The sequence below is a fragment of the Bos grunniens genome, chromosome X (assembly GCF_055505025.1).
Source record: "Bos grunniens cultivar Pamir isolate PY7600 chromosome X, Bosgru_T2T1.0, whole genome shotgun sequence".
NCBI classification, from domain to species: Eukaryota; Metazoa; Chordata; class Mammalia; order Artiodactyla; family Bovidae; genus Bos; species Bos grunniens.
In genome coordinates, this window is record NC_141194.1 from 50,866,829 (window position 1) to 50,891,357 (window position 24,529).

At 41.9% G+C, this 24,529-nt stretch overlaps 2 protein-coding genes and 2 pseudogenes across 19 annotated transcripts in view; 1 reads left to right on the plus strand and 3 right to left on the minus strand.

Annotated features, from left to right (window-relative positions):
- Nucleotides 1-896: 896 nt before the first annotated feature.
- On the minus strand, nucleotides 897-2,713 carry LOC147340317 (tropomyosin alpha-4 chain pseudogene; annotated as a pseudogene). Its single transcript, XR_015159299.1, has one exon. The product of XR_015159299.1 is annotated as a tropomyosin alpha-4 chain pseudogene (transcript).
- Nucleotides 2,714-4,352: 1,639 nt separating this feature from the next.
- On the minus strand, nucleotides 4,353-19,565 carry LOC147340318 (uncharacterized). The gene is made up of 6 exons (XM_086387119.1): nucleotides 19,518-19,565; nucleotides 19,327-19,421; nucleotides 18,163-18,611; nucleotides 14,860-15,135; nucleotides 13,004-13,093; nucleotides 4,353-5,159 (listed from the first exon to the last, which is right to left on the minus strand). Exons 1-4 carry the CDS (start codon nucleotides 19,563-19,565, stop codon nucleotides 15,077-15,079), a joined length of 651 nt encoding a protein of 216 aa, XP_086243245.1. The 3' UTR covers nucleotides 4,353-5,159; nucleotides 13,004-13,093; nucleotides 14,860-15,076.
- Nucleotides 15,691-15,788, minus strand: LOC147340319 (U6 spliceosomal RNA; annotated as a pseudogene).
- The window catches only part of PHF8 (PHD finger protein 8), a 97,549-nt gene continuing 91,310 nt past the window's right edge, over nucleotides 18,291-24,529 (plus strand). For 5 of the 17 annotated variants that reach the window (XM_086388570.1, XM_086388576.1, XM_086388577.1 and 2 more), the window contains exons 1-2: nucleotides 18,291-18,430; nucleotides 19,632-19,821. In XM_086388570.1, the coding sequence (XP_086244696.1) occupies nucleotides 19,724-19,821 (98 nt within the window). In that variant the 5' untranslated portion in view covers nucleotides 18,291-18,430; nucleotides 19,632-19,723. Of the gene's footprint in view, nucleotides 18,431-18,524; nucleotides 19,822-24,529 lie in introns of those variants that run through there. The other 12 variants (XM_086388573.1, XM_086388580.1, XM_086388583.1 and 9 more) reach the window with 7 other exon arrangements.

Below are 24,529 nucleotides of genomic sequence, written 5' to 3' on the forward strand. Positions count from 1 at the left end.
CTGCATTTTCAGTTTAATCATGAGTTTCTTGTTTTTTTATTAACTTGGTCCTGAAGAAGGAATTAAAATTCTAAATAAGTAAATCTCCAATTTGCCATTCCCTCGAGTATAGAGGCGATGAAGTTGGGTCAATTACTTCTTTTATTTTTACTTTGTAGTCTGAGAGGGCCATTCTGTCCAATATTTGTTCATAGAAAAACAGTCTTGCTCAATTACTGATGGCTAAGCAGTCTTTATGAAAAAGACAGCTTCTCCTAATAGGACTGAATTCTCCAACATTCATTTCTCCTAAGTGAATGGCCTCATATCAAAGCAGATAAGCATGTGTCATTACTGGAATAAGACATCAGCTCCTCAGAGAACAACTTTAGAGTGAAAGAAACGTATAGAAGAATATATCAAGGATCAGTCCAGAAAACATTTGGGTGATTATTACGACTCTTTTCCAAGCATTCTTACACTGGCTGCTCAGATAATGTTCTGAATGGTGGAGTGTGGAAAAGAACCAGGATGATCAGGTTAACCTCTTGGTAGTTTATGACTTCCCACAGTAACCTCACCCGCCTTTTTTGCTCTGGTGGAAAATCACCACCCATTTTAATGTAGGGTTGGGAATATCCACTTGAGATTTTAATATGATGATCCCTGGCCTCCTACAGTGTGACCAATGGTGGAATTCTTCAACCTTTTAAACTGACCCATGACCAGATGTCAGAATCTGTGTTTTGAAAGTGTGGGTTTGTCTATTCTCCCAGGAACCAAATGCCCTCAGTCTTAAAAGAGAGTATGCTCAATATGAAATACCCTGCCTACCTTAAGAATATATGCAAGGTAAGGATAAAAATAGAGCTGAAAAAACTGGTGCCACTTGAAAAAAAGAAAGGAGTAGATTTAACTGGTGCTCAAAGCTTCTCTGATACAAAATATTTTTCATGTATTCATAATTTCCTTGACATTTCCAGCAAGGCGAAGAGGCAATAACAAAAGAAACTTCTTACAAGAGAAGAGAAAGACATGGAGCTCTGGAGTTTCTGTTGGAACAAGACTCTTCTGTTTTGGTTATATACAGTTTAGTTCATTCAGTGTCTGATCCAGTGTCTGAGATAAGCCCCTGTTCTCTTCTTTGGCCTGGGCAAGTTTTTCTTCCAGGTCATCAATTGTCTTTTCCAGTTTCACAACTGTTCTCTGCAAATTTGGTATGGGTCTCAGCCTCTTTCAGTTTGTCAGACTGAAGTTTAATTTCTTCTTCATATTTGTTCTCCTTTTCAGAATACTTTAAAGATGCAGCCTCTAGCAACTTCAGGTTGTTAGTGACATTCTTGAGTTCTTCCAGGTCACCACATTTTAGTTCAGACACCTCATACTCCTCCGCCCTCTCCAGCTCGCCCTCCAGGATGACCAACTTACGAGCAACCTCCTTGTATTTGTGGTCAGCGTCCTCAGCAATGTGCTTGGCCTCTTTAAGCTGCATCTCCTGAATCTCCATCTTCTCATTTTTCATGGCTGGGTTTTCTATCACCTTCATCCCTCTCTCAGTCTCATCTGCAGCCTTTTCTGCCTCCTCCAGCTTCGGCAGGGCTGTGGCCAGTCATCCCTGAGCCCTGTCCCACTCCTCCTCGACAAGCTGGATGTGTGGATTGAGAGCTGCCACGTCATCTTGGTCTTTCTCGTGCTGCTCATGCTGCAGGCCCTGTGTGCGGTCCTCCGCCTCATCTGCTTGCTGCTGCAGGGCCTACATCTTGCGTTTCACCGCCTCCAGGGAGTTGAGGCCAGCCATGGCACAGAGGTGTACACAGCGGGCAGTGGTGGGTGCTCAGCTCTGGTCAACTCTGGCAAGCTCTACCCATTATTATTTCCATCAATGTTGCCATGAATGCTTGTGTATATGTCTCCTGCTGGGACCTAAGGCAGGCAAATGCTCAGTTTTATAAGATAATGACAAAATTATTTTTAGAAGTAGTATTAAATGGGAATAGTTATGCCTGCTTTACCTCCCTTATAGGTAGTTGTAAGAGTAACACAAGCTAGTGGATGTGAAAACACGTTACACATTAATACATTAAGGTGGCACAATTGGCATGCTGGTTTTGAGTCCAAGCTCAGACTCCTGAAGGGTGTGTCCTGTGCATACTGATTTCAAGGACCAGAAAGACTGACTGTTCCATATCAATTTAAAGTATTTCTAGAATTTTCTCATGATAAAGACTAGACTCTTAGATTCTGAGGCAGATGTCTGTTTGTTTTCCTACCTGATCAGCAGCCTTTCCTCATTTCTTCCAATAACAGCACCTCAATTTTCCAAAGAACTACCTCTGTTCCATTGAGGACACTTGAGTGTCCTCAAGTGCCCTGCTCTCCCTAGCCAGCTTACTGGGGTTTATTACTGCTATTGTCATGGCTTTGTTTCTTTGCTTTATCTTGCTTGATCTTTAAAGACTTCTTTCACTTCTAAGTCCAGCATGATAAACTGATTACAAAAATGGTCACAGGTGTTTACACCTCTCTGTATGTACACCTTTTGCAGCTCTTCCCTTTAAGAGATGACATCTGTTTCTCTACCCTTCAAATCTAGAATAGTCTTGTGTTTTCCTTTGATCAATAGAATGTTGCAGAAGTGATATTATGTCAGTTCTAAGCCTTGCATGCTTCTGCTCACTCCATTGGACCCCTGGAGTTACCATGGGAATGAGCCTGGGCTAGTCTTCTGGAGGAGAGACCCATTTGTCTAGCTATATCCAGCCAGACCAGCTTAGACCTGTCAGTCCTCAACCAACCCACAAGCCACAGATACATAAGTGAGCCCAGCTAAGATCTGCCAAGCCTAGTGCAGATCAACAGAGCACTGACCTATAGACTCTTGAGCAACAATACATGGTTTGGTTTCAAGCTACTGAGTTTTGGATGGTTTATCATGCAGCAGTTGCTAACTCACACAATAAAAAATATGTTTTATGCCAAATCTGGTTGTTCTTTCGTAGGAACGCCCTGCTGCTGCTGCTGCTAAGTTGCTTCAGTCGTGTCTGACTCTGTGCGACCCCATAGATGGCAGCTCACCAGGCTTCCCCGTCCGTGGAATTCTCCAGGCAAGAACACTGGAGTGGGTTGCCATTTCCTTCTCCAATGCATGAAAGTGAAAAGTGAAAGTGAAGTCGCTCAGTCGTGTCTGACTCTAGCGACCTCATGGACTGCAGCCTCCCAGGCTCCTCCGTCCGTAGGATTTTCCAGGCAAAAGTACTGGAGTGGGGTGCCATTGCCTTCTCCGAGGAACACCCTTCAAGATATTTATTCTTCTGTACTATCTCTCTGACTACTTCACCATTTTCTTCTTAGAATGTCTCTTAATGTCATTTCTGAGTTTCTATTTTCAGCTACCTTCTCACTATTCTCCCTGGTCAGTTTCATCCTATCACATGGCCTCAACGCTTACCTTTATACAGATGACTCCCAAATCTACCTCTGTGTGAACTTTACTGAGCAGAGTCAGAGTTCAAATGGTCTACTGGGCAAGTCTATATAATATTCTCCCAGAAAAATCATGACTCAATATGTTCAAATGTGAAGTCTTACTCACACTCCTTCATTGTTTCCTATATCTCCTCATCCTCTAGCTTGATTTCTCTATCTCTAGATAGTGTCACTACCATCCTCACATCACCCAGGCCAAAAAGTTCATCACCTAAAACTCTCCATATGCCCAGTAATTCTGCAATGTCTCATATCTGTCCCTTCTCTCTATCTTCATAGTCCCTCCTCCTTCTGCTTCTTTTTTTTTCCTCTTTTCCTCTTTCTTTGTTCTTGCTATCAAAGTGTGACCAGTAGTCCAGCAACATCAGCATCATTTGGGGAGACTATTAGAATGCAGAATATTGGGCCCCATCTAAAGATCTATTCAATCAGAATCTGCATTTTAACAAAATCCCTGCTGCTGCTGCTAAGTCACTTCAGTCGTGTCCAACTCTGTGTGACCCCATAGATGGCAGCCACCAGGCTCCCCCATCCCTGGGATTCTCCAGGCAAGAACACTGGAGTGGGTTGCCATTTCCTTCTCCAATGCATGAAAGTGAAAAGTGAAAGTGAAGTCGCTCAGTCGTGTCCAACTCTTCGCGACCCCATGGACTGCAGCCTACCAGGCTCCTCCATCCATGGGATTTTCCAGGCAAGAGTACTGGAGTGGGGTTCCATTGCCTTCTCCAAACAAAATCCCTAGATAATTCATATGCACATTAAAGTACAGTTAGCAACTCCCTAGTTAAGTCTCAATCAGGATAGGTATAAGTCCTCACCAGTGTATAACCTATGCACCATGTTAGTGGCACTCAAGCCCAGCTGCACATCAAAATACCTGAGAAGTCTTCAATTTTCCATTTATCTTTTTATTATTTAATCTTTTTAAAAATAATACATTTATTAGTTGTTTCTTCAATAGAGAAATACAAAGAAGGAAATTACAGTTGAATTATGCCTTGCCCAGATAATGCCAAATGACTTTTCTTTTTTGACAAAAGGAAAATTTACCTAAGGTTAGGCAACTCAAACAGAATAAAATATACAAAATGAAGAACTGCTAGCACCACCTCAATTCCAACTCTTTTTCTCAAATATTGCTGTTCTTAATCAGAATTAACATCCTAGGAAATAATTAACCACATACCTGCATATATGTTTATTCTTTTGTTTAAAAAGTGTAAATTACTCCCTTTTAATCATCATGATTTTTATATTTAATATATCTTATTTTTCTACAAGCATATACAGAGCATTTCATAATTGTTAAACCACATGGTATTCCATTAGATAGATGATTCCATCTGATGGATCAATTCCCTATTGACAAGTACTTTGACTGCTTCCAGTTTTAGCTATTACAAACAATGCTGCAATTACCATGCATCGGCATATGTGTGTGTGTGTGTGTGCACACACGCGCCCGCGCTGTGTTTAGTCGTGTCCAACTCTTAGTGACTCTATGGACCGTAGCCTGCCAGGCTCCTCTGCCCATGGGATTTTTCAGGCAAGAATACTGGAGTGGGTAGACATTTCCTTCTCCAGGGGATCTTCCCGACCCAGAGATTGAACCTGCATCTCTTGCATTGCAGGCGGCTTCTTTACCTCTGAGCCACAAGGGTAGTCTATCCATCAGCATATATTTTGATAAAGTTCTGCAAGTATATCCATAGGGTAAATTTTTAGTCCAAAATTGCTGAATATATTGGTTAGGGTAATTTTGGTTACAAGTAACGAAACACAATTCCAGGGGTAGGGTGAGCTAGAGCTACCCAGTTTCTTTAAGTGTCTCTACTGTGCAGTCCCTACTTTATCCAAGTAGTTTTTTTCAGTGTGATCCCTGGACCAGCAGCATCAATCTCACCTGAGAATTTCTTAGAAAAGGAAATTCTTTGTCCCTACCACAGATCTGCAGAATTTGAAACTCTGAAAGTAGATAAAGATCAGCAATCTATGTTTTAACAGATTAGGTGATTCTGATGAACACTAAAGACTGAGAACCAGTGCTTTAAGCCAAGGTGCCAATGAAATCGCTGACAGTGGCAATGGAAGCTTTGAATCTCTTCATCAAGTCCAGCAGAGAAGAGAAAACTCTGACCCAACATTCCAAGTAAGTAGGACTCCCATGGTTCTCCCTCACTGACTTGCTTAGGTCACAAGTCCTCTGAACTAATGTTGTTTGTGGTCAGAAGAACTGAGAATAAAATCTGTTTACCCGCAAATACGTGGGCTATGAGTGGGAAGAATAGACACATAAATAAAAATCTACAACTTCTTGGGAAGGAAAAAAATGGGGAATGATTACTGAGAAGGCACGAGCAACACCTACAACATTCAAAGAATATCTGCATGTTTTATTTTGATATATTCTACCAAATTATACATCAAAAAAGTTGTAACAACGTCAAGCCCACCAGCAGCATATGAAAACATCTAGGATTTCTTCATACCCTGACTTACTCTGTTTAAATCATACTTTAAACATTTCCCAGTCTTATAGATAAAGATGGCATTTTATTGTTTTGATTTATATGCCTTTACTCATGGATGAAATTAAACATCTTTTCAAATCTCTATTGATGTGTGCATGTCTTTCTCTGTAGATTACTTGCTTATTCTTTAGCTCACTTTACTATTGGGTTTTGTCTTTTTCATGTTAGTTCTTCTGAATTTGTTGTAAATTAAATTAGCCTTTTATCATATATGATGCAAATATGTTTTCCCAGCTTTGTTGACCTTTTGAATTTGTTTATGGTATTCTCCCCCACCCTCCCGCCACCAAAGCTTTAACTTTTATGCAGTGAAATTCATCAGTATTTTTCTTTACTGGAATCTGTATTTGGGATTTTGCTTTAAAAGGGCCTTCCCCCATGTCCACCTTTCCAGGTGAACATCAGTCAAGTCTGTAAAGCTTTTAAAAATTAAGGATGCTGGGCCTCCACTCCAGACCTAATAAAGCAGATTTTTAAAATGTGACCCTCCGTACTGGGTTGAATAGTGTCCTCCCAAACTGTGATTGTGACCTTATTTGGAAATATGGTCTTTGCAAATATAACCATGTTAAAATGAAATCATATCACATTAGGGTGGACCTTAGTCCAATGACTGGGATCCTTACAAGACAGAAATTCAGGTACACACATGTGATGATGGAGGCAGAGAGATACACCTACAAGTCAAGGAATATCAAAGACTGCAATCACTAGAAGCTAGAAAGAGACAAGGAAGGATGCTTTGCTAGGGCTTTCAGAGTGAGCATGGCCCGCCATCACCACTTCTAGCCTCCAGAACTGTAAGGCAATAAATTTCTGTTGTTTTAAGCCACACAGTTTGTGGTACTTTGTTGTGGCAGCCCTAGGAAACTATATACACTCTATTTGTCCAGTCGCTTAGTCACGTCTGACTCTGCAACCCCAAGGACTGCAGCACGCCAGGCCTCCCTGTCTTCCACCACCTCCCAGAGCCTACCCAAACTCATATTCATTGAGTCAGTGATGCCACCCAAACATCTCACTTTCTGTTGTCCCCTTCTCCTCCAGCTTTCAATCCTTCCCAGCATCAGGGTCTTTTCTAATAAGTCAGCTCTTTGTATCAGGTGGTCAAAGTATTGGAGCTTCAGCTTCAGCATTAGTCCTTCCAATGAATATTTAGGGTTCAGTATGAAAGGGAAAAAAGATATACACACTCTATATCTAAATTTAAAAATAAATCAAGTGTGATTCCAAAACACTACAGGTTGTGAAACACTGGATCAAATAATTGTCATAACCATCCTCGACTCACTCAGTACTAAGAGTAGAAAAACAGGATGACTGAAATATTTCTCCTTTAGAAAAGGGAGTCCTAGGTATTGTGACAATCCTTTGAAAAAAATTAAGTTATCATTATCAAGTTCACTATAATAAACTCTAAATGTGTTCTAGAAGCTAGGGACAGGACAAGATCCCTACTTTCATGGAGTTTTCGATCTAAGGAGAGACAGACCATGAACATATAAACAAAAGTTGGGTAACTTCAGTAAGAGGTGATCTATGAAGAAAATAAATTAAGGTAATGAACTAGGGCACATCTTAATGTAGAGAGGGTGGTTGATTTAGTTAAGGTGGTCAGGAAAGGCCTTTTGGAAGAAGTAATATTTGAGCTGAGCCCTGAGGGTGTCAGCCATAGGAACATCTCGGGGAAAAGAGTTCCAGATAGGGGAAATGCAAAGGTTTTGAGAAGGAAATGAGTTTAAGGTAGGTTATAGACCTAAATGGAAAGCACTATAACAGAATGAGAAAAAAAAATAATATGGTTGTTGCCTTGGATAAAAAAGGTCTTGCAAAGCAATAAACAAAACAGAAAATCCACAGAAGAAAAGACTGATATAAATATATCAAATGGCTACACAAACATCTAAAACTCCTGTATGATAACACAAACTATAAACATGGTACATACTATAGGAAAATATCAGCTATATATATATGTGTGTGTGTGTGTGTGTGTGTGTGTGTATATATATATATATATAAAATAGACAAAGGATTAATATCCTGAAATATAAATGACTTCAACAACTCAATATGGAAAAAAACAACCCTTTAAGAAAAACTAGGCAAAGGTTACAAACAGTTCACAAAGAACAGGCCAATAAACATCAGATAAAAAGATGCTCAACTGCACTAGTGAGGGAAAATGCAAAGTTAAAAACAAACACAAGTTACCATTTTTTTTCTCCATCAGATTGGCAAACAGTTTAAAGGTTGGAGTCTTAGGAAATGTGAAGCTACACTGCTGATGGGAGTGAAAACTGACATAATGGTTTTGAAAGGCAATTTAGCAGTATGTATTAAGATTGAAAATATCCATACCCCATGGCCCAGCAACTCGCTCGTGAGTGTCCACCTACAGAAACATGCCTGTGCACAAGGAGGCCCTTACTAGTATGTTCACTGCAGCTCTGTATTACTGAAAAATTAAACCATTGTAAATATCCATCAGGGGAATGGAGAAATAAATCAAGAGCCATCCAAATCATGGAATTCCCTGAACAAGAATTCAAAAAAGAACAGGGTTGATTATTTTGCTTGTAGAAAGATCTCCAAGATATTGCCAAGTGAAGAAAGCAGTTGGCCAGATGATACGGACAGTATGATCCTGTTCACATGAAAATGATTGATACCTACACGAACCTCCATTTTCTGTGTTGTCATCTTGTTTCTACCCACCCCCACCTCCTACTCCCAGTGAAAAGGAGTTTGGTTAGGGCGGTAACCATTTGAGTGGCTACAATTCCCTCAAATCATCTCACAATTACCATCCAGCAGGAGTGAGAGCCTGCTACATAATTTGTAGGGCCCAGTGCAAAATGAAAATGAAGGGTTCCTTGCTCAAAACCTAGGGGAGAGATGGGAAGTACAGTTAAAGGCATGAAAATAAAATGTTTTTTCTTTAAAAATATTTTACTTATAAAACATAATGGTGATAATAGTGATAGCTGAAAAATAATTTACAAATTGCAGAATATTTTTATAATTTATATAATAATAAATGTACTAATGTGATATCTTGATTGATCATAAGATTTTTCTGCCTCTCTTTTCTGCAAATTCAATTACTTAGTCATTTTAGCAAGCTCATTTTGAACCAACATGATTGAAGGCAACATCAGTCACAAGATTGTAAATGTTTGATAACTTTTCATTTTGATAAGGAGCTTTCTGCTGATGCATTAGCACTGTTTTTTGTAGGGTGTGAAAACAATGGGATAAATTCCTGATCAATTTTTCAAAATACAAATTTTCACACATCTAGACCTGATGATTCCTGTAGAACACTTCTAAAAAGATTTAACTCTTCACACAGATCAGTTTTGTCCAAGTCTAAATCTAATTTTAAATATAATTTTTACAATGGCATTTAATGTTTCCTCTAACATTTCCTGTAACTTGTGGAGGTATGCTATATAGACTGAATGCTTGTGTCCCTGACCCCCAAAGTCATATGTTAAAATACTAACCCCCATAATGTGATGGTATTAGGAGGGGGGAGCCTTTGGTAGGTGATTAGGTCTTGAGGGTGAGGCTCTAATAAATGAGATTAGTGCCCTTATAAAAGAACCTCCAGAGAGCTCTTTCACCCCTTCCCCCAAACAGCAAGATTACCATCTATGAGCCAGTGTCTGGCTCTCACTAGACACTAAATCAAGCCAGCACCTTGATTTTGAACTTCCCAGCCTTCAGAACCATGAGAAATAAATCTTTGTTCATTAGCCACCCAGTCTATGGCAATTTTATTATAGCAGCCTGAATAGACTAATACAAGGTCGTACAAGAAATGAAAATAGCTTCATAATTTATTTATAATTTAAAACATATTTGTATGCATTCTACCAATATACCTTCAATTATAAGGAAAACACTTTTAAATTATCTTCTTCATTAATAATTGGTTAATCCAGTTTTTATCTAATGTGTCTACTTTGATGATCTTTAAATTTAATTTTCACTTTCTAGCCTGTGGATATTTTCTTTGCAATTTTGCACTAGTTTTCAAAATGAGATATTCTACACAGCTCAAAAAATTCTAACAACCACACCTCAAAGTAATTTACTTTGAAGGCAAACCATTCAATATCACAGTAATCCAAGTCTATGCCCCAACCACTAATGCCGAAGAAGCTGAATGGTTCTATGAAGATCTACAAGACATTCTAGAACTAATACCAAAAACAAGATGTCCTTTTAATCATAGGGGACTGGAATGTAAAAGTAGGAAATCAAGAGATACCCAGAGTAACAGGCAAATTTGGCAATGGAGTACAAAATGAAGCAGGGCAAAGGCTAACAGAGTTTTGCCAAAAGAACGCACTGGTCATAGCAAACACCCACTTGAAACAACACAAGAGATGATTCTACAAGTGGACATCACCAGATGGTCAATACCAAAATCAGATTGATTATATTCTTTGTAGCCAAAGATGGAGAAGCTCTATACAGTCAGCAAAAACAAGACCTGGAGCTGACTTTGGCTCAGATCATGAACTCCTTATTGCAAAATTCAGACTTAAATTGAAGAAAATAGGGAAAACCACTAGACCATTCAAGTATGACCTAAATCAAGTCCCTTATGATTATACAGTAGAAGTGACAAATAGATTCAAGGGATTAGATCTGATAGAAAGAGTGCCTGAAGAACTATGGATGGAGTACTGACATGTACAGGAGGCAGTGATCAAAAACCAATAAAAAGAAATGCAAAAAGGCAAAATGGTTGTCTGAGGAGGCCTTACAAATAGGTGAGAAAAAAAGAAGCAAAAGGCAAAGGAGAAAAGGAAAGATATATCCATCTGAATGCAGAGTTCCAAAGCCTAGCAAGGAGACATAAGAAGGCCTTCCTAAGTGATCAATGCAAAGAAATAGAGGAAAACAATAGAATGGGAAAGACTAGCAATCTCTTCAAGAAAATTAGAGATATCAAGGGAATATTTCATGCAAAGATGGGCACAATAAAGGACAGAAATAATATAAACCTAACAGAAGCAGAAGATACTAAAAGAAGTGGTAAGAATATACAGAAGAACTATGTAAAAAAGATCATAATGACCCAAATGATAATGATGGTATGAAAACTCACCTAGAGCCAGACATCCTGGAATGTGAAGTCAAGCGGGCCTTAGGAAGCATCACTATGAACAAAGCTAGTGGAGGTGATGGAATTCCAGCTGAGTAATTTCAAATCCTAAACGACGATGCTGTGAAACTGCTGCACTCAATATGCCAGCAAATTTGGAAAATGCAGCAGTGGCCACAGGACTGGAAAACTTCAGTTTTCATTGCAATCCCAAAGAAAGGCAATACCAAAGAATGTTCAAAGTACTGCACAATTGCATTCATCTCACATGCCAGCAAAGTAATGCTCAAAATTCTCCAAGCAAGGCTTCAACAGTATATGAACTGAGACCTTCCAGATGTTCAAGTTGGATTTAGAAAAGGCAGAGGAACAAGAGATCAAATTGCCAACATCGGTTGGGTCATAGAGAAAGCAAGAGAATTCCAGGAAAAACATCTACTTCTGCTTTATTGACTACACCAAAGCCTTTGACTGTGTGGATCACAACAAACTGGAACATTCATTCTTAAAGAGATGGTAATACCAGACCACCTTACCTGCTCCTGAGAAATCTGTATGCAGGTCAAGAAGCAACAGTTAGAACCAGACATGGAACAAAGGACTGGTTCCAAATTGGGAAAGGTGTACATCAAGGCTGTATATTGTCACCCTGCTTATTTAACTTAAATGCAGAGAACATCATGTGAAATGCCAGGCTGGATGAAGCACAAGCTGGAATCAAGATTGCCAGGAGAAATATCAATAACCTCAGATATGCAGATGACACCACCTTTATGGCAGAAAGCAAAGTGGAACTAAAGACCGCTTGATGAAAGTGAAAGAGGAGAGTAGAAAAGCTGGCTTAAAACTTCAACATTCAAAAAATTAAGATCATGGCATCCAGTCCCATCACTTCATGGCAAACAGATGGGAAAACAATGGAAACAGTGACAGACTTTATTTTCTTGGGCTCCAGAATCATTGCAGATGGTGACTGCAGCCATGAAATTAAAAGATGCTTGCTCCTTGCAAGAAAAGCTATGATAAACAATCTAGACAGCATATTAAAAAGTAGAGACATTATTTTGCTGACAAAGGTCTATTTAGTCAAAGCTATGGATTTTCTAGTAGTCATGTATGGATGTGAGAATTGGACCATAAAGAAATCTGAGTGCTGAATAATGGATGCTTTTGAAGTGTGGTATTGGAGAAGCCTCTTAAGAGTCCCTTGGACTGCAAGGAGATCAAACCAGTCAATCCTAAGGGAAATCAGTCCTGATTCATTGGAAGGACTGTTGCTGAAGCTGAAGCTGCAATACTTAGGCCTCCTGATGTGAAGAACTGAATCCTTAGAAAAGATCCTGATGTTGGGAAAGATCGAAGGCAGGAGAAGTGGATGACAGGATGAGATGGTTGGATGGCATCACCAACTCGATGGACATGAGTTTGAGCAAGCTCTGGGAGTTAGTGATGGACAGAGAACCCTGGCTTGCTACAGTCCATGGGGTCGCAAAGAGTTGGACATGACTGAGCAAGCGAAATGAACTGAACTGAACTGAAAGTTGTTCTGCAATGTCCATGAGTACCTTTTTATTTTGTAATAATTTACTGACAAAGTTTACTGCCTGAATGCTAGCAGTTCCTGACCCAGTTCTCAGGCCAGAGTTAATATTTGTGTATAGTGGCAGGGACAGGTTCTGTGACAGAAGGGCAAGATTGCCTCTCACCACAGGTCCCATCACTACCCCCATGCAGAGGCTATCCTTTCTCTCAGGGCTACGGCTACTGCTACCTCTGCTGCTGCTGCTGCTGCTGCTGCTACTGCTGCCACCATTGTCATTGGCTCAACGTCCCCCACTCCAGGTCCCATAGTGTCCCAGACTGCCCCTGATTTGCTTATACATACCAGGCACTGCCATGTCCACAGGCTGTGCTCACTGCCACTCAGTATATCTCTTCTGCTCATGTGTATGCTCCATTGTCACACTGGACCATACTTAAAAGACACAGATTCAAACATAAAATTAAGAATGTCAAGATAGTGCCAGGCGAGCATTAAATCAAGCCTGAAGTCTTTTCTGGGAGTATAGCTCTGTATATCTGGCACACCCCAAGATGGCCATGGAGGAGTGGGCTGGTGTTTTTAGTTACCTAGTTCGGCACCTGGGGGACTATCTTGTTAGTTTTCATTCTAAGTGAGTGTAAACCCTATTTTGCTTCTGTGATTCAAATTATGCAAAAAACTGTTGATCGCCTTCTCCTATTACATGGATCTTAGAGTCACCAGTTACCGTTAGATTCACAAATGGAGTGGTGAAAAGCCTGGAGTCTGGTCCTGTATCACCAGGAACCCCAGCTTGCATACATACTAGCCATATGGCCTCGAGCAGGTGGTTTTAAGTGTCTACACTCAGCTTATCCATAAAATGGGGATAGTACAAGCACTAGTACTATCATTGGGTTAGTACCCAATGTACTAGTATCACTAGTACCTCATTGGGTTGCTGTAAGGATTGAGTTAATGCACTTAAAGAGGTTAGAACAGGTGCTTAGCACACCATAGCTTCTCAGATAATGTTATTTATTGTTATTTTGTCTGTTTTCACTGTCTTTGTACTTTCCAGTCTATTTTGGAGCAAGTCTGTTCTTATGTAATGCTTTCATTTTCCCCGTTTTTCTTCATAAATTTTATAGTTCACTTTGGCCCTCATAATTTTTTATCTCAACAGTTATATGTATGTACATTTAGACAGATAAATCAGAAAAGAGCTCACTGAGGTTCCTTCTAGGAAAGCAAGCAGGGATTGAATGGTGGTCAGGGTGGATCTTCAGCCTGTTTGGATGTTAATCTACAATGGGAATGCATTTCCTATGGTTTATGTAGTTAAAAGTAAATGTTTACAGCTGTTAAGTAGAGGTGGGGTAGAGGAAGAAAGTTTCCAGGGCAGCCTTGTGCTATGGCGGCCAGTTCAGATCAAGCACTGATGTTGTAAGGCACAACTGGAGCACACATTTTCAGGGCATCAGCGGGCTGCCTCCCAACCAGGGCAGTGTGAGTTACTTTGTCAGCAAATCTAACTGGCTCGATTTAGCCCCCTTACAGCTTTGCTTTCCCCATTATCTTTTATGCCACCAACCTCACCACTCAAGATCACTGGGGATAATTTTAGGGATGGGTACCACTGTACCTAGGTCAAACACCACCTCCTGTGAAGCCTTTCTTGACACATCCACTGAATACATGTGAATTAATTGTGGTTCCCTTTCTGTTTATACATGTCATTCATACCTCTAGTTAGCACTTGAGAGGGTTTAACCTTTTAAGCCTTGTTATTGTTCATTGAATCTTGCCTTCCTAATTAGATTGTACAGGGTCTCTAATTCATGTCTGGAGACCCCACCCCCAAAACCCACCAGTCCATCATAAATGTTCAGGAGATGTTACTGAGAGAGAGCCCTGAAATGGCCCCCACAACCAAATTAGGGACTTTACACTTTTTATTCCTTTTATCCTGTCCCTGGCCAGCTCTTCCTGTTATTCAGGTCTTCTGCTCACATGTCAGCTTCTCTAAGAGGCCTTCCTTGACTATTTAAAATAGACTAGTGTCTATTTAAATCTTTGTCTCATAACTTGTTTTATTGTCCTCATTGCACTCACTGCAGTTTAAAATTCTCTTACTTAACTCAATTGTCTCGCTCTCTGGAATGTGAACCACAGGAGGGCAGGGACCTTGTCTGAATCCTCGGTGTCTAGAACAGTACCTTGTATATAGTTGTTGTTCAGTTGTTCAGTCATGTCTGATTCTTTGCAACCCCATGGACTGCAGCATGCCAGTCTTCCCTCTCCTTCGCCATCTCCCAGGGCTTGCTCAAATTCATGTCCATTGGGTTGGTGATGCCATCCAACCGTCTCATCCTCTGTTGTTCCCTTCTCCTCTTGCCTTCAATCTTTCCCAGCAACAGGGTTGTTTCTAATGAGTCAGCTCTTCACATCAGGTGGCCAAAGTACTGAAGTTTCAGCTTCAGCATCAGTCCTGCCTGCCAATGAATATTCAGGATTAATTTCCTTTAGGATTGACTGGCTTGATCATTTACAGTAGGTGTTCAGTAAATATATTAATGAATTGTACATGATTATTGACTGATCTCCATGAAGAATGTTAATATCACAAGGGCCAGGACCTTGTCTGGGTTACTACTACATCTTCACACCTAGTACAGTACCTAGTGAATAGTAGATGCTCAAGAATTATTGAGTGAGTGAATTAATGTTCCACACACTCTTTAACCCAGCATATTCAGAACTGAACTTAGTCTCTTCTGCACGAAACCTGCTTTTCCTTCTATGTACCCTGGCTCAGTCAATGGCATCATCATCCAGAAATGACACCCAATCCATAAATGAACTCATACTCCTTTCACTCATTCATCTACTATTTTCAGTTAGTCTCCTAGCCCTGCCTATTCAACCTCCAAAATACCCCACTTATCTGATCATGTTCTACCCCCTGCTGCAACTATTCTGATTCAGGCCTCATCTTTTTTTCATGACTATTGCAACTGCCTCCTCTCTGCCTTCCCCCTTTTCTGCCATTTATTATGGAATCCTTCATAAATTTGTATGTCATACAGGGACCATGCTTAATCTTCTTAGTGTCTTTTCAATCTTAATATATGTGCTGCTTAAGCAAACATCCTTCTGCCTTTGTGTGAAGTTAAGAAAGCTTAGCTGCAGGGTTTGTCACCTGCCATTTGGTTATGTGGTTATATGTTTTATAAAGTTTACAAAGTGTAATTAAACCACAATTGGTTAAAATTGCTGTCCCTTTCTACTGAGAGTTTTCCTGGTCACATTTTCCTTGTAGGTGATGTAGGAGCGCCTCAGACATTTTTGAGATTCAGCTAAGTAGAAGTTGATTTGCAGGATAAATTTAGTTTGGGTTTAGTGGGGACATCTGTATGTTTGTGCCATTTCCATTTATATGTTATTACCCAGGTATAAGAATGATTTCTAGAAAAAACTTTACCTTTTAATGTAATTTTGCATTTACAAGTCTATATTTTTTTTCCTAATGAAATGAACCTCACAAACTGTATAAGCTTCAGGTCCCACTAAACCTGGACTGTCATCTGCCTAAGCCACAAATGTGACGCTGTTGCTTCTGCTCAAAAACTATAGTGATTTCTTATTGCTTCCAGGATAAAATCTAATAGTCAACTTTTTTGTAAATGTTTTCCCATGTGCATCCATGCATTTGTACACAATGTTTGCTTGTGTGTGTGTGTCTGTGCATGTGCACGCACTCAGTGGTGTTTGACTCTTTGCAACCCCCATGGACTGTAGCCCACCAGGCTCTGTCCATGGGATTTTCCAAGCAAGAATACTGGAGTGGGTTGCCATTCCTTTCTCCAGGGGATCTTTCCCACCCAGGGATCCAACCTACATCTCCTATATCTCCTGCATTAGCAGGCAGATTCTTTATCACTGAGCTACCTGGGAATCCCGTTTGTACATCATAATCCTTTTACATACAATGTTCTTGTTAATTTAGTGAACTTTTATATACTCTCCAAGTCTCTCTGAAATCTTCCTTGACATCATCAAGCAGCTTCTGAGGCACTTTCTTAGCCTTATTGTACATTTTGCGAGAGGTATCTGTGTACTTATTGGATGCTGTATTCCAATCGTTTACTTGCAGCCTTGTCTCCTGCACTGGCTGGCAATTTCCCACTGCAGTGTCCCTCTTTTTCATCATTCTATCCCCAGGGCCTAACCCCCTCATCACTTAGGAAATCGGAGCGCACACACGCGTTTTCTTTTCTAAAGCAGTGGGACCGGTTAAGAAAATGAAATATTAAGCGGATTCCTAGAGAATTTTCTAGACTGTCTGAGAAAACCAGCGCCACCCTGAAGCATGCGTGTGGAGTTCCGTCCCTTCAACCTCTTCTACTCCATCCTCAGGCTGTAGTAAGAAAATCATGGGACAGGTGCATGGAAACCCTTCAGTTGTATCTGAACTGAACTGGGGCGGGGGGGCGGTGTGGGTGTGAAAGTGAAAGTTACTCCTTTGGGTCTGACTCTTTGCGACCAGTTCATGGAATTCTCCAGGCCATTAGACTGGAGTTCATAGTGTTTCCCTTCTCCAGGGGATCTTCCCAACCCAGAGTTTGAACCCAAGTCTCCCAAACTGCAGGCGGATTCTTTACCAGCTGAGCCACCAGGGAAGCCCAGACGGGGTTGGGAAGTACCAAAGAAGAGAGATTTCAGAGGGAGCTGGGGAGTTGACAGAGGCTTTATGGAGGGACTGAGGGCAGGACCCCAGGGGTAGTAGAGGGTGCAAGGTTCAACTTTCTTGCTCTGAAACTCAAGCAACTTGGCTTCCCTAAGCCCGTGTCCTCACTCGGTGATGATAGATTCTCCTGCATTGTGTAGATTAAAGACCTGGAGACTCTGTGAAACAGGCCGACCTGCTGAAGGTGCTCAGTGAACAGGAGCCTCTGTGAGCACTCGCCCTCCCCCACCTCCCCCACGCCGCCACCTATTAAGTTTGCGGCGCACAGTCGCAGAGTTCACCTCCTCTCATAAGAAAAAGCTGGGGAGGAGTAGGAAGAGATAGTACGTGTGTGTGTCAGAGTCTGTTGGTGGTGGGTGCTTAACTCCCTGCTTGCCCGGAGGAGGGGGAAAGCAGGGAAGGCTCTGGCCCCACTCAAAATGGAGCCAAGTGCCCGCCTCGCCTAAGATGGCGGCCTCTCCGCCTCTTGGTTCCGGGTCCTCGGCGTCCACTGGGTACCTGGGGAGTCCAGCGGGTCCAAAGGTGGCTGAGCCCCGCCCTGCTTCTCAAGGTGATGCTCCGCCCCTCGTGGCGTCACGCGGGAGCCGGGGCCCGCCTCTGCCGCGGTTACCTCGCGAGTCTGGACCTCATAAGATGGCGGTTGGGTCGCCTCCCCACGGCGGTGCCGCCACTCTCAACATGGTAGCTGTTTACCCCGTGTTTCTCCTGCCCTCTCCGCCCCAACTTCCTCGTTGTTTTGAATAAACTTTATTGACTACTCCGAATTACCTACCACCGCCGCTGAGCATCTCCCAGCGACTTTCCGGACTGCTTTTCTCCAACCCGGCCGCCGGTTCGTCTCTTTCTTCGTTGGTTTGCTCGCGGCAATCTCCTTCCAGCCCAGCGACGCCGCCGCTAGCCCGTTCATTGGGCGGCCGCCGGACTAGGCCCGAGCCGAGGGCTCCAGTAGGCCCTAACGGCCGGGCCCGAGGCAGAGCTGTGGAGAAAGCTGCCCTGAAGCACCGCCGGGCGGCCAGCGAGACCCAGCGGGTGGTTCGAGGGTAAGGCGAGCGAGGTTCGCCGCGTTGCCGTGACGATCCCACAATTCGGCGCGCGCAGCCTGTGGGGCCGGAACTGCCGGCCGAGCCTCCCGCTGAGAGAGGCGCTGAGCCGCTCCAGAGCGAGCCTGGCCGCTGGCAGTTCGGTAGGACTGAGCTGCGCGGGCTTGAAGACTCTCTGCAGCTTTACGGATGAGGAGGTCCCTGTAGGGTTCGGGACCGAAGACGCTCTTGTCAGGTTTGGGGCATGAGGAGGTTCCTGTCAGTTTGGGAGGCGTGAGGAGATTCTCCTAAGTTTCTGGGGCTGGAAGGATATTCCTGTCACTTTGGGATCTGTGATGAGATACCTGTCAGTTTTAAGGGGGCAGAGGAGTCTTGGTCAGTTTGAGGAGGCTGTGAGGATATGTCTGCCAATTTCAGAGCTGTGGGAGGAAAATCCTCACTTGGTTGCGGAGTGTGAGGAAATTCTAGTCAGTTTCAGGGGTTTTGAAGTGAACTATTTGAGTTTCTGGGGTGCAACAGAAGCCTGTCAGCTTTGAAGTAGTGGGTGAGCTGATCAGTTTTGGGGTTGAGATTTATTTCAGTTGTTGGGGTGATGAGACTCCCGTCTGGTCGTGGATGGAATAATTTTGAAAGTGAAGGAGCAGATAATTTAAACTCTCAGAACACGACCCCAGAACTGTGATTTTAGTTGGGCGCCTAGTCTTGTCTCCCTCGTTCCTGAAGGCATGGAGGTAATTTTCGAGTAGTCTGAGGACTTCCAGGGATCCCTATTCTCTCTGTCTTGTTGCCTTTATTTTTGGAGTGAGAGAAGGGGCTTTTTCTATACCCCCAGCCTCATCCTCTAGGCTGTCGTTTGCGTCATAATAAAGAGAGCTCTGGGAAGCAGCGTTGCTAACAAGGAGAGGTTGCAGTGAGAGATTAAAGGAGCTTCCTGAAAAGGCGTCAGATCTTTCCCTGAAATCCGGAAAGAAGTTATCACTGACGCAGGGGGCTGAAGGAGGTAAGGAGGGGAAATAAAGCTACGAGAGCAGAGCGCTGTTCTTTATTTGTTAAAGCGGCCCATGGACTTTCTCCAGTTGCCCCCTACAGCCCCAACCAGCTGTGTTGCATCCCGGCGGCAGCGGTAACTGTCCATTTGAGAGCTGAGGGTTGGTACCCTGGGGGACCTGATTCACTCTGTAAAAGTGTCGTTTGTGCCCAGCTTTGGTCCAGAGGGGACGCGTGCTGCCGCCTCCTGCTCCTTTTGAAGCTAAGATCCTGGCCCACTGCAGAACACTCCAAGGCCTGGTGAAGATGGCTTCAGTACCAGTGTATTGCCTCTGTCGGCTGCCTTATGATGTGACCCGCTTCATGATCGAGTGTGACATGTGCCAGGACTGGTTTCATGGCAGGTAAGGAGGGCAGGGCATCCTGGACAGGGTGCAGTGGCCAGGTGCTCACTGGCTTGCTCCTTTCTCAACTCTGGTTCAGGTTCCTCCTCAGAAACTTAATTTCCCCTCTCTCCGCTACAGTTAGGTCCAACCCACCCCCAGACACAGGTTCTTACATCCCTCCTTGTAGATTATGGCCTAGCTTAACATTGACATTTGGTTTCTCCTCTTTTTTCTTTTCCTATATATATTTCTATTTTGAACCCTTCTTCTATTTTGTATTTTTTTTCTTAGAAAAATACTTTCTTTTCAGTTACAAAGAATGTATCATCTTTGTATTCTGGTAATTTTGTTTTTCCTCAGAGGCTGGCTTTGGGAGAGACTGTACTGCATTTTTGAGATATTTGAGTCCAACAAACATGGATTTGAGTTGTGGTTTTGCAGCTTACTATCAGAGTGACCTTGGACAAGTTGCTTTGCTTCTCTGAGTCTCTTTGTCTTCAGGCAGACAGAGTGTTTTCTTTATCTATTAGATAAAATATATCTAATACAGCCTTCCTCTTTATTTAAAGCATTTTTGCATGCACCTAGTAAATGGAGGCAGAAATGCAATAGCATTTTATTTCTACAGTTTTACCTGCAGAACCATCCAGGTAAATTGAATTAAGCAGAGGAGATATTGGGTAAAACAGTAGGAGTAAAACCACTAATGAAATCCCTCCAGGTAACCATGTGTGCACATAAGCACCTGTCACCCAGGATTCCAGAAAGGTTAGTGTCTGGAATAAACCTGTACTATTATCCCATTATTGGGACTTATGTCAGCTCTGGAAAGAAAACCATGCAAGGATTTGTACATTGGAGTACAACAAAACAGTGTATGGCGCCCTCCTGCTGTTGCATGTTGTTAGGTTCTAGAATTTTCAGTTATCAGTCTTTTTCAAAGGGAAGCTTCACAGAGGCTCTAGTGACCTGCCAATGCAGGAGACAGAGGAGACGCGGGTTCAATCCCTGGGTCAGGAAGATACCCTGGAGGAGGAAATGGTAACCCACTCCAGTATTCTTGCCTGGAAAATCCTATGGACAGAGGAGCCTGGCAGGGTACAGTCCACGGGGTCAAAAAGAGTCGGACATGACTTAGTGACTGACCACATGTGCACTTTCCGAAGGAGGTGTTTCTGTTACCACACCCAAGACCAAACTGAAGGTTTTGGTACTGGTAAAATTCTACTCTTAGCAAGGACTGTCCCATGCAGCACATCTAAATTCATATTCAGCTGATCTTTGTTGAGTATTTACTGTGTGCCAGGTGCAGAGTTCTATTTACTGCCTCATATTATTTCATTTAAGAGGGGACAGACCTAGATGATGGGGCATTTTTCTTTCCCCTGGAAATAAATGGGGATTAAGATGTCTTTCAGAAAAAAAAAAAGATGTCTTTCAGGATTCCTGGTATCTTTGCTAGTGCTAATCAAGTCACTCCTCTGCTTAAAATTCTTTCAGTGATCCTCCTACATAATAAAAATCAGTCTCTTTTGTGTGACAGACAAAACCTTTTGTGATATACTTGTTCGGTCTCATTTACCACCACTCCTCCTCCCTTGTTCTTTATATCCCAGAAAGACTGAACTACTTATAGTTCTGGGGAAATTTTATACTTCCTTATGCCTCTTTGTCTTTGCACATGCTATTCCCACTAATGTCCTTCCATTTACAACTCATAGCATACCTCTTTTGTAGAAGGCCTCCTTTTGGGTTCCCATGGCACTTTATGTATATTCTTATTGAAAGTAATTATTTCATCATATCATAGTTATAAATGTATTTTTGTCACTCACTAGCAAGAGCTACCTGAGGGCAGAGATGCAATCTTTTCATATTTGGTATCCTCAGAACCTAGTTCAATGCTAAACTTGTAATAGATGCTGAGTACATTTTTCAATGAACAAATGAATGAATCTTCTTGATTCATTGCCTGTGGGCCTTGCTTTGGATTGTGTAGGTTTAAACCTGAAAAGTGAACTTCTGCATGCAGTACAGAGACCCTAACTCTGCAGTGTGGGAACAGGAAATAGGAATGAATGCTTCCTGAGTGCTTATTGTGTGCCAGGCCCCATGACAGAGACTTGGCATACATTTATCTCATCTAATGCAAATCCAAGCCTGAAAGTTAGATATTTCGTTTTCAAATAATATTAAAAATTTTTCCCTGACTATATAAGTGAGACATGCTTATTGTAGAAAATGCAGAAAAAGAATAAAAAAGGAAATAAAAATCATCCATGGGCCTTTTATCCAGCACAGTCTACTGTTTAATTTTTTGTTGCATTAACTCCCATTGTTTGACTTAGAATATAAATGTATATTTTATTGGGTTGGCCAAAAGATTCATTTGGGTTTTTCCATAACATCTTACAGAAAAACCTGAACCAATTTTTTTGGCCAACCCAATACAATGTGGGATTGTATTATAAACACCATTTTGTAACATGATTTTTATTCCTACTTAACATTATAAAGTTACGGTCATTAAATATTGATCTAAAGATGATTTCTGATATCCCATTATATATCTTTGTCATCAGTTACTCAGTCATTTCCTTTGAGGTTGGATACTTAGGTTGTTTCTACTTTTTTATATTATAAATAATACTATGATGTGAGGGAAACTTTAGGGTTTCTGGAAATGTTTGGCATTTTTATTTGGGTGCTCGTTGAAACAAAAGGGAAAACATTGTGGAAAGCATCTTTGCACGGTAGAGATCTGACATAAGGAATACCACTGAGACCTTTAAGAATTCCAAATTTACAATATGAAAATGTGTTTATGGGCCAGGCCCCTTCTTAATCACATTTCTGTGGTGAGTCCTGTGTTTCTGTGCACACCCTGACATAAGTTAACTGCCTTAATTTTTTTTTTCCCATGAAAGAGACCAAAATTTTATCTCTTATCATGCTTTTCTATGGACTGCCAGAGAATAAGGAAGCCAGCTGAGAATCAGGTCCTTGGTGGGTGGCTGTTCTTGGTTACTAAGTGCATTGCACACATGCACACACATGCACACACAAACACATACATATACACACATCCTAGGCTCGTAATACTTTAGCATAATTGAAAATTACTAAATATTTTGCATTTTTCATGGTTGCCCACAATAGTTAAGCCCACAGATGCCTGTAGATGATATAAATCTGTTCATATCTCTGATGACTTACAAAGGCCAGATTTCTTAAAGTCTAGTTAGGGATTAGTAATGCCATGTTACTTCCTGGAAAGGTTATAACAAGGAAGATGACTATTCCATTTTGGTGGTGAGAATCTGGAACTCATGGAAGTTAAGTTACTCTTTGAGTCTGGATTTGAACTTAGAATTATCTGGCTTGAGACCAGGCTCTCAAAAGTGGAAAAAACAGTGGTATAGCTCCATTCCTCTATTGTAAGGGGCTGGATTTTGAAGAGCAGTTTGATTTGTAGGGAAGTGGTTCTCAAACTTTAGGGTGTATCAGAATCACTTGGAAGACCTCTAAAAAGATGAGATAGGTAGGCCCCACCCGCAGGATTTCTGATTCAGTATGTGAGTGGGAGCTACTCTCAGAACCACTGATTTAGAGCATTATTCTGTCTCAATTCTTTCCCATTCTGTGGAGTGTGACAGCTTCTGATATTGTGGGATGGGTGGGCTAACATATCATAACTGTACACTGTTGTTCTCAAAATGTGGTTCATTAACTGGAAATTTGTTAAAAATGTAAATTCTTGGGTTGGAAGCCAGCAGTCTATTTTTACAAACAGGTGGATTCTGATGTATCCTAACTTTTGAGAAACCTTGCTGTACACTAGTGGAGGAAGTTGGTTGGCAAGCATATATCTGGGCTTTGACAAAACCTCACTCCTGTACAGTTTTCCTGTCTATAAAGGAAGTATTGGTTGGCACATCCCCAACATGGTGGCTGTGGTGTGGACTCTTAAACTCTAGGGAAATTGGCACTGGCTTCAGATCTGGGTTCAAATTCTGACTGTGTTACTTTTTAGCAAAGGATTTCATCTCTGTAAAGCCTCAGTTTCCCCAAGAGAAGTTGTGATGATTTAAATAAAATGGTAATCACTATTGTTTATTGAGTACTAGCTAGTCTGCCAGTCATTATGCTAAATACTTTACTTATGAAACTCCAATACTTTGACCACCTGATGCGAAGAGCTGACTCATTTAACAAGACCCTGATGCTGGGAAAGACTGAGGTTAGGAGGAGAAGGGGACGATAGAGGATGAGATGGATGGAAGGCATCACCAACTCAATGGACATGGGTTTGGGTGGACTCTGGGAGTTGGTGATGGACAGGGAGGCCTGGCGTGCTTCAGTTCATGGGGTCACAAAGAGTTGGACACGACTGAGCAACTGAACTATCTTTAATCTTTTTTTTGAGTTTTAAAATTATCAGTTCAATTCATTCAATAGTTACCAGATCAGATCAGATCAGTCGCTCAGTCGTGTCCGACTTTGCGACCCCATGAATCGCAGCACACCAGGCCTCCCTGTCCATCACCAACTCCCAGAGTTCACTGAGACTCACGTCCATCGAGTCACTGATGCCATCCAGCCATCTCATCCTCTGTCGTCCCCTTCTCCTTCTGCCCCCAATCCCTCCCAGCATCAGAGTCTTTTCCAGTGAGTCAACTCTTCGCATGTGGTGGCCAAAGTACTGGAGTTTCAGCTTTAGCATCAT